Source organism: Brassica oleracea, chromosome C2 (genome assembly GCF_000695525.1).
Source record: "Brassica oleracea var. oleracea cultivar TO1000 chromosome C2, BOL, whole genome shotgun sequence".
In the NCBI taxonomy this organism is placed as follows: Eukaryota; Viridiplantae; Streptophyta; class Magnoliopsida; order Brassicales; family Brassicaceae; genus Brassica; species Brassica oleracea.
In genome coordinates this window covers 7,317,091-7,328,111 of record NC_027749.1, presented here as the reverse complement: position 1 = coordinate 7,328,111, position 11,021 = coordinate 7,317,091, and the positions used below count along the sequence as shown (strand labels likewise).

The 11,021-nt window shown below is 38.2% G+C and overlaps 4 protein-coding genes across 6 annotated transcripts in view; all 4 read left to right on the top strand.

Annotated features, from left to right (window-relative positions):
• Window positions 1-1,288, top strand: part of LOC106327678 (RPM1-interacting protein 4-like) — a 7,588-nt gene extending 6,300 nt beyond the window's left edge. Inside the window, exon 2 of the mRNA XM_013765901.1 lies at window positions 908-1,288. Within this exon, the coding sequence (XP_013621355.1) occupies window positions 908-1,083 (176 nt within the window). The 3' untranslated portion in view covers window positions 1,084-1,288. The remainder of the gene's footprint in view (window positions 1-907) is intronic.
• Window positions 1,289-1,588: 300 nt separating this feature from the next.
• LOC106327677 (thiol protease aleurain-like) lies at window positions 1,589-4,173 on the top strand. The gene is made up of 8 exons (XM_013765900.1): window positions 1,589-1,999; window positions 2,078-2,199; window positions 2,696-2,811; window positions 2,916-2,989; window positions 3,077-3,341; window positions 3,417-3,548; window positions 3,654-3,789; window positions 3,920-4,173. Exons 1-8 carry the CDS (start codon window positions 1,803-1,805, stop codon window positions 3,955-3,957), a joined length of 1,080 nt encoding a protein of 359 aa, XP_013621354.1. The 5' UTR covers window positions 1,589-1,802; the 3' UTR covers window positions 3,958-4,173.
• A 1,342-nt stretch (window positions 4,174-5,515) lies between these two features.
• LOC106324858 (exonuclease V, chloroplastic) lies at window positions 5,516-7,681 on the top strand. Of its 3 annotated transcripts, XM_013762851.1 has the most exons (7): window positions 5,517-5,955; window positions 6,033-6,137; window positions 6,238-6,359; window positions 6,598-6,753; window positions 6,818-6,971; window positions 7,111-7,187; window positions 7,264-7,681. In XM_013762851.1, the coding sequence occupies exons 1-7, from the start codon at window positions 5,572-5,574 to the stop codon at window positions 7,511-7,513; spliced, it is 1,248 nt and encodes a 415-aa protein (XP_013618305.1). In that variant the 5' UTR covers window positions 5,517-5,571; the 3' UTR covers window positions 7,514-7,681. The 3 variants fall into 3 exon arrangements, with proteins under 3 accessions (XP_013618306.1, XP_013618308.1, XP_013618305.1); XM_013762852.1 differs by lacking the exons at window positions 7,111-7,187; window positions 7,264-7,681 and having other exon boundaries at window positions 5,516-5,955; window positions 6,825-6,912; XM_013762854.1 differs by lacking the exons at window positions 6,818-6,971; window positions 7,111-7,187; window positions 7,264-7,681 and having other exon boundaries at window positions 5,516-5,955; window positions 6,238-6,363; window positions 6,598-6,689.
• Window positions 7,682-8,241: 560 nt separating this feature from the next.
• On the top strand, window positions 8,242-10,492 carry LOC106326855 (elongation factor 1-alpha 1). Its single transcript, XM_013764801.1, has 3 exons — window positions 8,242-8,353; window positions 8,906-9,369; window positions 9,465-10,492. The coding sequence occupies exons 2-3, from the start codon at window positions 8,908-8,910 to the stop codon at window positions 10,350-10,352; spliced, it is 1,350 nt and encodes a 449-aa protein (XP_013620255.1). The 5' UTR covers window positions 8,242-8,353; window positions 8,906-8,907; the 3' UTR covers window positions 10,353-10,492.
• Window positions 10,493-11,021: the final 529 nt, after the last annotated feature.

Here is an 11,021-nt window from a genome sequence, read left to right as displayed (position 1 = left end):
CTTGGCTCAAGGTGAAGCTGAGAGAAGTGAGAAGAGATAAGAGAAGCTGAGAGAAGTGAGAAGAGATAAGAGAAGACAAGGAGATGCAGAAGATGAGTAGGCTTGCTCAAGCATCAAGAGGTGTCAGCACAAAGTAAGAGTTATGGACTTGGACCAAACATGTCGAGTTTTGTTAGGTGGAGTTTTGTTAGGTTTGGTCAAAGCCCATCAGACATGTTCAATGTTGGGCTGGCTTGCACAAGTTACGCGCAGACATCATATGGGCCTAATAGTTGAATCCCATTAGGTCAAGTGCTGATACAAAGAAGGAGAGATCACGACAGGGATCTCCAAGCTCAAGCTGAGCCTCTAGGAGGCGGGAGCTTCCATGGCGTCTCTTGGAGAGATAGAGTAAGCTAGTGATAGATATGTAATCATAGGCTTAGCTCTTAGCCATGTACTTCTCTTGTAATCTCTTTATACTCTCTAGGGTTTGTATACCCACGACAGAGAGAGTAATGATCTTGTAAACCACATCGGAGGTATTTTCCGATACTTCATATTGGATGTTGTAGATCCTGGATCCACTCCAGATGTAGCGTGCTGCGACCGTGAACTGGGTGAACAATTCTTAAGTCATGAACAAAGATGAATCGTATGAGTAGTGAAAGGGACAGGAGTACTATGAGCTTGTATTCCGCAACAAGTGGGTATCATAACCCCCACATGGAAGTATATTCTGTCCCGCAACGTTAATTGGCTGATCTTTTTTTTTTTTTAGTTTTTAAAATTTTCTAAGTTGGCGTACATTTCTTTTTGAGCATGCCACTAGGTACTTCCATTCGATCCCATATAATTTGTTTTCTTTTTTAAAATTGAGCTTATAGTTTAATTCTTAAATGTTCCATTATATTGGGGGTGTTTGAAGTTGTGCCAAAGTTTGGCGAATGGTGCGGAAGCGATCCAGTTCCGGACGATGGTTATGCACACATATTCAACAAGGCGAGGGATGAAAGACGTGGGGCTCTGAATGATGAATTTCACAAGGTCAAGACTTTTGATTTAAGAGGAGTAAAGAGCGATGGAAGGGACAAAGATCAATGACTTGGTCCAGATATTTTCGGTAAAATGAACAAACTCATGATTTTACTGAAGTTACATCCTTCTCACTCTCAGTGTTTATCTGCAATTTCATATCACATTACAATATAGAAGAGTTGGTGTGTAAACCGTAGTAAAGCCAAAGAAGGATCTCGTTAAGAATAACCAAGTAATAGTTACTTTTTATTTATTTATTAGTTTATATGAACTTATTCTTAGTTATTCTTAACACACAGTTTAAGGACTGAAATTAGGGATGGACAATTACTAAACCTGGCTCGCTCGACAAAAATGAATCTGAACCAAATCGAATTCGAGAAAAACTCACTTGTGTAAAACATTTGTGCAAACCAAATGAGAATAAAATTCATAAATCCAAAATCGGGTTGAACCCAAATTGAAATTCGATTGGTTTTCCGAATGTCCAGCCCTAATTGAACTAGGCCGTAATCCACGGGATATTTTGCAATTTTCCCTATAAAAATCATGAAGCATATGATTGATATCTTGTTGTTGGTATACAATGACATCACTATAGATGTCAACATCCCAAGTAAATAGGACAAATAACGGTCCATTCACAAACCACCACCTGTCCCAATCACGTTTTCCATCTGTAATCTCTCTCTTCCGTCTTCAAGTCAACTCGCATTGCTCTCGAGCTAAACACTAGTACAGAAGAAGAAGCATAAGCTTTTGGTTGACAAAAACAAAAGTAAGCCATGTCTGCGAGAGCAATCCTACCATCGGTGGTTCTGCTGATCCTCATCGCCGCATCGGCAACGGCGGAGAATATCGGATTCGATGAGTCAAACCCGATCCGGATGGTCTCCGACGGTCTCCGGGAGGTGGAGGAATCCATTGTCCAGATCTTAGGCCAAACTCGTCACGCTCTCTCATTCGCTCGCTTCACTCACCGGTAAGGCACATCCTCTATCACAGGCACCGTCGCCGTTGACTTTATTTTAATAAACAAACGCTTGTTCGTGTAATGAAGGTATGGGAAAAGGTATGAGAACGCAGAGGAGATAAAGCTAAGATTCTCGATCTTCAAGGAGAGTCTAGATTTAATCAGATCCACCAACAAGAAAGGCTTGTCTTACAAACTCGGTCTCAATCGTAAGTCTTCTCCCTTCTTGTGGATCGCTGAACTGTTTGACTGTTTTATCTGCGTGACGTTTAGGATTCAAACAACTGTCACATTGGTATAAATACGTTGGGGTAAACTGACTTTATTCTTCCGTAATATATTACGTGGAATTTTTTTAAAAAAGTTTTGATTTTTTTTTTTAGCTTTTGCTTTGATTTACTTGAGTCAATATTCTTATTGGTCCAAAGTTTTGCAATCAAATTTATTGTTCTTCGTTCTTTGTGAATGCTTCTTTGTCCTATTGCAGACATTACTAGTGGTTTGAGAGACTAGTTTGCTTGCAAAGTTAGTGTTCTGCTTCTATGAGAATTAGCTGTCCTGATTAAAGATTCTTCTTGTACTTTATTTTGGTTAGGAATTAGGATGTTTGTTTTGTCCTAACGGCAGACATTACTAATGGTTTGAGGGTAATGATTGACCCATTTGGAATCTGAATTTTGCCAACTTTCTGTTTACTCCATACAGAGTTTGCTGATTTGACCTGGGAAGAGTTTCAAAAGAGCAAGCTTGGTGCTGCTCAGAACTGCTCTGCCACTTTGAAAGGAAGCCACAAACTCACTGAAGAAGCTCTTCCGGAAACCGTAAGTACAGGACTCAGTCTTCCTGTTCTTCAGCTTTTAGAAAACATGTTTAGCTGCAGACTGTTTTTATTTGATTCTAAGTCCTGAAACTGTGTAAACTGCAGAAAGATTGGAGAGAAGATGGAATTGTTAGTCCAGTCAAAGACCAGGGCAAATGTGGATCTTGCTGGACTTTCAGGTATAACAAAATGATTAGGATACTAATATCTTCATGTAAAATTCAAGGTTAATATTGTTGTGTCATGTGATCAATTTCGCACTGCAGCACGACAGGAGCTCTTGAGGCAGCTTACCATCAAGCATTTGGAAAAGGAATATCTCTCTCCGAGCAACAGCTTGTGGATTGTGCTGGAGCTTTCAACAACTTTGGATGCAATGGTGGCCTTCCTTCCCAAGCCTTTGAATACATCAAATCCAACGGTGGCCTTGACACAGAGGACGCTTATCCTTACACCGGCAAAGATGGAACCTGCAGATATTCAGCTGAAAACGTCGGTGTACAAGTCCTCGACTCAGTCAACATTACTCTGGTAAAGCATCTCTTATGGATTCTTCTTTAAACATATACAAAGTGTCCTCTGTAATGAGGATTCAAACAACAACAGGGTGCTGAAGATGAACTGAAGCATGCGGTTGGGTTGGTGCGACCAGTAAGCATAGCATTCCAGGTTATACACTCGTTCCGGCTTTACGATGGCGGAGTTTACACAGATAAGGACTGTAAAAGTTCACCAACAGTGAGACTTTTTTCTTCAAACTGTTTTAAAATGCTACATGAATGTTAACACTCTGTTAGCTTATTGTTAGCTAGTGCTCAGTTAGATTTTGTAATGTGGCATTAGGATGTGAACCACGCGGTTTTGGCGGTTGGTTATGGAATTGAAGGTGGTGTTCCATATTGGCTTATAAAGAACTCGTGGGGAGCTGGTTGGGGTGACAAAGGTTACTTCAAGATGGAGATGGGCAAGAACATGTGTGGTCAGTTCTTTAACCCTCATTAAACCATTAAAAACCAATATCATTCATATATATATGATGCTCAGAGTCTCAGATGTTCACAGTTGGTCTCTTTTTTTAATCTTGTGTTGATACGTTCTTGAATCTGCAGGTATTGCGACATGTGCATCCTACCCGGTTGTGGCCTAAAAGGATGATCAGCGAATGTGGTCGCCTAATGACTAGATTACATTCACGTTTGCATGTTTTTATTGGATTATGGCATTACTTGAACGCTGGCCTGCTTGAAAGTTGGGGCTTCAGAGTGCATAATGCTTGTTGTATGTACAATAAGGTCTGGTTCATATGTACAATATAATTGAACAAACTACAGACGGTAAATTAATAAACATATCCAAGGTTAAACGTAAGGACAAACTGATTTAAGACCTTAACACCATGATTAATCCGGGCTCTTAGGGTGGGTTCTTAGCTTCGGCTAAAAACCGTTTCTTAGCTTTTCTTAAATAAGAAATATAAGGCCATGTTCAACGCATGCTCTTAGCTTTGGGTCCCTATCGAAAAAATAATTAAAAAATCAGTGGGTCTTATTGTATTTTTAAGAAACGGGTTTTACGGGTGGTATATAAGAACCAATTTTTCTTCGTTTCTTGCACTGTTCGTGGGTCCCACTGACACGTGGCGGCCCGCAATTGGTTCGCCTTTTAATTATTATTTTTTTATCAGACAAAAAAATAATAATAAAAAAATCAAAAATAGTTACTTATGATTCTGTGCCGGAGCTCCCTGCGTTGAACATGTTCTAAGAACCGGTTTTTAACCGAAAAATGTAAAAAAAAAACAAAAAACAAAAAAATGTTAAATCATGAGTTAAGAATCTCGAATTAAGAACTCGGGTTAATCATGCTCTAATATATTTGTTCTTGATCCCAAGTCAATTTCTATTACATGTAGCTTACAAAATTAAGCTAAAAATAAACTGATTTACACATAGCTTTGTTCTTTGCTATTATATTATCTTTTGTGATAAATCATTTTAAAGGAAAATATAAAAAAATGAAAGAAATTCTTCTGATGAGAAAATAAGAATATGAATAGCATCAAATCAAATTTGAGGAATACTATTCATAAACTCATTTTGATATTAAAACTTTTTATTTACAAATTAATTTTAAAATTTTAAATAATTTTGTTTGTATTATAAAATATTAAATAAATATGTTTTATACTTTGACATAATTATGAATACTTTCATTAACCCAATTATAAATTCATTTACATTATTATATATTTTATTAAAAACTAAAATTATGTTTCTACAGTAAAATTATTGTTGGGCAAAATTTTAATTTTTTTAAATATAAAACATTATTAAAATTTAATAAATCATATTTAGAGAAATTATATTAACATTTTTATTAAAAGGTAAAAATGTATTTTTGTCGTATAGTTAATTAATCTAGACTTAGAGTCTAGAGTTAAGGGGTGAGATTTTGATGATAGAATTTCAAACTAAAATAAAAAATAAATATTAAAAAATTTCAAAATAAAAAAAAAGTTATTTTGGTCTTTCTTTTTTGATGGCCAAAAAAACATAAAAATTATTATTTAAGAGAATTGTCTTGTATATATAAAGGGAAATCATTGGAGTAAAATTCAAATATATATCATTTTGACTTTTGAGACTATTGGAGCTCCCTTAGCTACGTAAAAAAAAAAAAAAAAAAACTTTTTACCTTCGGAGTTTTATTTTTTTCAAATGGACACGAAAGGACAACACCACACGTTCCTTCCGCTTAAAAAATGGCCGAGTCACACTCCGAGTCAACCTCCGACTCGCTCACCACCACATCCTCTACCCCCGATCAATCCGCAACTATCCCTATTTCAACCCCACGATCTAACCATGTCCCCGAGATCCCAATCGAGATCATCAGCGAAGAAGAAATGGCCATCCTCGACGCAGCGTTCGCCGCCACGCGATCCTTCCTCCCTTCCGCGATCCGCTCGGCTTCTGCTGCTTCTCCGTCGCGGATCATCGCCGGAGAAATCTCCAAGACCGCCCGTTCAGTAACCATGTTCTCGAAAAGGAAACTCTCTGCTTGCTCCTCCGAGGATATCGAAGACTCTCTCCTGCATCGGTTTAGAAAGAATCAAGCTTTGGGTGTCACAGATCTCACCGGCACTGTACGATTCAAGTCTCTTCCCTCCTTCATCAATTTGTGATTCGAATCACTGATTTGATTTGTTTTTTTTCTTTATAGGAATGGTGTGAGAAGCAGATGGAGAATGTTCTTTGTTTAGGCAGGAGAAAAGTGAGCAAAGCTATGAAGCTTGGTCAAGCTCGTCACTTGGAGCTTGAAGAAGAGGTCTTTTTTATATGATATGCTTATTGATAATCTCTAAGCTGTTTTTTTTTCACGGTGTCTCATTGTTTCTAGCTTTGTTCTGCTGATAATGGATGGATAGGTAGTTAAAAGGGTTCGAGTAAAAGTTGAATCAAATGAAGATAAGTGGGCCTTGAAGCTACTCAGTTCCATTGCTGGCGTTAATCAGTTCTTGTTCGAAGGACGAACTCGTGAATTGCTACTGTGAGTGAGTTCACCTCTACTTCTGTATAAAATGTATAACTAGAAACCACCCTTTGTTAGTTGCTTAATAATGTATTATAGTTTATCTCAAATGATTTTTTTGTTTCTTTTAAATGTGAATGAGTTCGAGTTCACCTCTACTTTTACTTGATTTAGTTTGTGCACATTTGTTAACTTGATTTCCTTATAACCTAGTTCTTGATTATGTAAGTGATTCGGTCGTTTTCTATATCATCAGCGTAGGATTTGTTGGAGGTCAGTGGATTGTGGGGGTTATTGATGAGGTTAGAAAGGCATCTGCAGAAGACTCTTCTGATACTGGACCGTTATTGATAGATACCAAGACTCGAGGTCGGGACACACTTCCAGCTGAGCCACAAAGAAGGAATGGAAGGTAAGAACTTTGCTATAGTAATGCTCTTCAGCAGAAGCTCAAATGTTAACCATAAATTTAATAGGCTACAGGTAATGCTTTACAAGCTTCTATGGGACACTGTTGTCAGAGAAGAGTTCCCGGCCACACGTTTTTTCAACTACTTTGCTTTAAACCGCCACGAGGTCTTGTCTCAAGATGTCAGAGATAACATTGCCGATGCAGGAATCCCAGCACAGGTATACTTATCCTTGACACCTGTCACACTGCACAGTATGCTTTCAATAGTCCTCGTTTGTGGTCATATGAACAGAAATTCACTCACTTGAAAATGGTTTTATTGATATATTTATATAAGTTTTTTTTACTCTGATGCAGACTCTTGAAGAGATAGTTAGGTACTATGAAAGCACTTTTAAGATGCTTCCGATTGCGAATGATCAGTTACTACTACGGTAAGAAGAACATTGATGTTAGATGATAATCTGATCGTAGCAAAACCCTCTAGCTAATTAAGAAACTTTGGCTCAGGTATGAGTTTCAGAAAGACCGATCTATAATAGCTGAGATCAGATTCACTCATGATCCTGAGTGGGTGATGCGCAAATACAAAGAAGTCATTGCGTTTTGGAGAAGTGAAAGAGAAGCTGAGTACACTCCTGAAGAAGAACGTTGGAAATGTCGTTATTGCCAATTTGCTAAGTCTTGCCCTGGAAACCCAAGTCTTCAATCTTCTGCTCCGAGCTCACCACCGAGAGAGCCTCGTCCTTTAGCAAGCTAAATGGTTTCATAAGTGCTAACATGTGTTTGTTTAGTGGTTAAACCGTGATTCAATTAGGATTGGTTCTGCATACCGAGATTGATTTTATTATGTTTGTACACACAACTCGTATGTATACCATTGTTGCCAGTTTCTAAAGGTAATCCATGTTCCGTAGTCCCCATTTAATACGTATATTAATTAAAAATATACTCACTGTCTAAGAATTTTTAGATTTTTTTTTGTTCCACAAAGATACTTTTTTATATTTTTAAGAAACATTAATTGAGAATATTTGAATTGATTAAATTTCATTGGTGAAAAATTATTTGAAACTGTATAATAAAATAAAAAATAAATTAAATTATAAATATTTATTAAATTCTTAATAAATATATATACTCTAGAAAATCTTACTTTCGGGAATGGATTGAGTATTTATTATTTATTAAGGTTAATTAACTCTTTTATTTAAATCATCTTAATTTTAGTTGACTGTTGATAACATGTCGTAATTAAATTCGTTATGAAATGTTAAATGTTGTTATTTAATTGAGGAATCAATTTGTTCATGTTTTTGTGAATAACTTCTGTGCAGTTTGTTAAAAGTTGCAGGCATGATCGCCTACATACCAAAGTAGATTTGATTAATCAAATTTGTATCAATTTGATCAAATAAAATTAGAAAGGCCAAAACGCGTAATGGCAAATTGGTAAAACTACCCTAACGAAACGAAAATGCGAAAGCCCTAGAGCTCCTAGCTATAAATACACTGCTTTGTTCCCAGGGTTCACTCTCATTTAGTTCTCTCTCGCTCAGTTTTCACAGCCGCAAGACTGCTCTCAGATTCTTACTAGCAGGTGAGCAAAGCGTTCTCTCTTTACGTTTATCATTCACCATGTTCTTTTGATTCTTGTAGAGGTCTCCGCAGTATTGATAATGTCTCCCTTGTTTAGATTTCACTTCGCAAGCTCCATTCGATTGTGATTATTGCCTGCTCTGTGATGTTACACTGATTCGATTCTCGAGTTCAGGATCTGCTTGTTCATCGATCTATTAGCTTAGCATGATTCTGATGAGATCTTGTAGAGATTCGTCTTGTTTACTGTTAGCGTTTACTTTATTTCATCTGGATTTTTGAATATCTGATATATAGTTAGTCTCGCTTGTTGTTATGACTTCGAATCGTCGCGATCTACAACTCTGGTTCTCGTTTCGTTTATTTGTATTGAGTTTGTTATGAAAGCGTTGATGATGATGCTTAGTGAGCTGGAATTGATGTATTGTTGTTAGATCTTCGAGTTCAAAGATATGTTAAACCTATGGATCATCATGATGTTGTGGCTTTATTTGATTCTGTTGGAGATGATCATTTGTGTTGATTCTAATGGTTTGACTTATTTGATTTGCAGCTATGGGTAAAGAGAAGTTTCACATCAACATTGTGGTCATTGGCCATGTCGACTCTGGCAAATCGACCACTACCGGTCACTTGATCTACAAGCTTGGTGGTATTGACAAGCGTGTCATCGAGAGGTTTGAGAAGGAGGCTGCTGAGATGAACAAGAGGTCCTTCAAGTACGCGTGGGTGTTGGACAAACTTAAGGCCGAGCGTGAGCGTGGTATCACCATTGACATTGCTCTCTGGAAGTTCGAGACCACCAAGTACTACTGCACCGTCATTGATGCTCCTGGTCATCGTGATTTCATCAAGAACATGATTACTGGTACCTCCCAGGCTGATTGTGCTGTCCTCATCATTGACTCCACCACTGGTGGTTTTGAGGCTGGTATCTCCAAGGATGGCCAGACTCGTGAGCATGCTCTTCTTGCTTTCACCCTTGGTGTCAAGCAAATGATTTGCTGCTGTAACAAGGTCAGCTCACTTACTTATCATTGTTGTTTATTAATTGTCATTGTACACTTGTGATGTGATACTAACATTGAGTTTTTATCGTTTCCTTGTTCCAGATGGATGCAACAACCCCCAAGTACTCCAAGGCTAGGTACGATGAGATCATCAAGGAGGTGTCTTCCTACTTGAAGAAGGTTGGGTACAACCCTGACAAAATCCCATTCGTCCCCATCTCCGGATTCGAGGGTGACAACATGATTGAGAGGTCCACCAACCTTGACTGGTACAAGGGACCAACTCTCCTTGAGGCTCTTGACCAGATCAACGAGCCAAAGAGGCCTTCAGACAAGCCCCTGCGTCTACCACTTCAGGATGTCTACAAGATCGGTGGTATTGGAACGGTGCCAGTGGGTCGTGTTGAGACTGGTATGCTCAAGCCCGGCATGGTTGTCACATTCGCTCCTTCAGGGTTGACCACTGAGGTCAAGTCCGTTGAGATGCACCACGAGTCTCTTGTGGAGGCACTTCCAGGTGACAACGTCGGATTCAATGTTAAGAACGTTGCCGTCAAGGATCTTAAGCGTGGGTATGTTGCATCCAACTCTAAGGATGACCCTGCCAAGGGTGCTGCTAACTTCACTTCCCAGGTCATCATCATGAACCACCCTGGTCAGATCGGTAACGGTTACGCCCCAGTGCTTGATTGCCACACCTCCCACATTGCAGTCAAGTTTTCTGAGATCCTCACCAAGATTGACAGGCGATCTGGTAAAGAGATCGAGAAGGAGCCTAAATTTTTGAAGAATGGAGATGCTGGTATGGTGAAGATGACTCCAACCAAGCCCATGGTTGTTGAGACTTTCTCAGAGTACCCACCATTGGGGCGTTTTGCTGTTAGGGACATGAGGCAGACCGTGGCTGTTGGTGTCATCAAGAGTGTTGACAAGAAGGATCCAACCGGTGCCAAGGTCACCAAGGCTGCAGTCAAGAAGGGTGCCAAATGATAAGACTTCTCTATTACTTTTAAAAAAACTTTGATGGTGTTTGAGCCTTTTTTTTAATATATTTTCTGCGACATGGTTTCAGTTATGCAGTTTGTGGATGGTTTTGGCTAATGATTTTTAGTGCTTTGTTCTTGAATGTCCTTGTTAGTTGCTTTTACTCATCTAGAGTTTTTAGACCAGTCTGTTCAAGATTTTGTTGGCAAGTAACGACTAGAAAACGTTTAAACAAACAAGACATGCTGAAATAAACGTTTGGTAGACAAATTAACCCCTTGGTGTTCAAGATTCAATTTTCATGAGTTTTATAAGACAAATTAACCCCTTGTTTGGTAAAATATTTCAGAACAATTCGAAGTATCAATAAGATTAAATTAGATAAAGCTTAACGAGCACTATCCAACAAAGAAAGGTATGAACTAAAAACCAAAACTATAGGATAAGGCCAAAGGAAGCATCTAAACATCCACGCCAACGACAAATAAACGTGTAAACAAACGACTGAAAACATAATGTATAGATTTTTTCCAGCTAAAGATTCTTGATGTGCAGTTTTACAAGAAACATGCATAACTTAAAAAAAGAAACAGACATTAGAACTGGGTTCTGGGGTTCTTAATGAAATACTCCGTCTGTTCCTAAAAAATAGATTTTTTAGTATTTTTACACATA

What these genes read in the sequence shown, in the direction of transcription:
- LOC106324858 (XM_013762851.1), top strand. Translation starts at nt 5,572, where the DNA reads ATGGCCGAGTCACACTCCGAGTCAACCTCCGACTCGCTCACCACCACA. An exon ending in ACTTGGAGCTTGAAGAAGAG is followed by an intron (nt 6,138 to 6,237) that starts GTCTTTTTTATA and finishes ATGGATGGATAG; the next exon opens with GTAGTTAAAAGGGTTCGAGT. An exon ending in ATGCAGGAATCCCAGCACAG is followed by an intron (nt 6,972 to 7,110) that starts GTATACTTATCC and finishes ACTCTGATGCAG; the next exon opens with ACTCTTGAAGAGATAGTTAG.
- LOC106326855 (XM_013764801.1), top strand. Translation starts at nt 8,908, where the DNA reads ATGGGTAAAGAGAAGTTTCACATCAACATTGTGGTCATTGGCCATGTC. An exon ending in TGATTTGCTGCTGTAACAAG is followed by an intron (nt 9,370 to 9,464) that starts GTCAGCTCACTT and finishes TCCTTGTTCCAG; the next exon opens with ATGGATGCAACAACCCCCAA.
- LOC106327677 (XM_013765900.1), top strand. Translation starts at nt 1,803, where the DNA reads ATGTCTGCGAGAGCAATCCTACCATCGGTGGTTCTGCTGATCCTCATC. An exon ending in TTACAAACTCGGTCTCAATC is followed by an intron (nt 2,200 to 2,695) that starts GTAAGTCTTCTC and finishes TACTCCATACAG; the next exon opens with AGTTTGCTGATTTGACCTGG. An exon ending in ACTCAGTCAACATTACTCTG is followed by an intron (nt 3,342 to 3,416) that starts GTAAAGCATCTC and finishes AAACAACAACAG; the next exon opens with GGTGCTGAAGATGAACTGAA.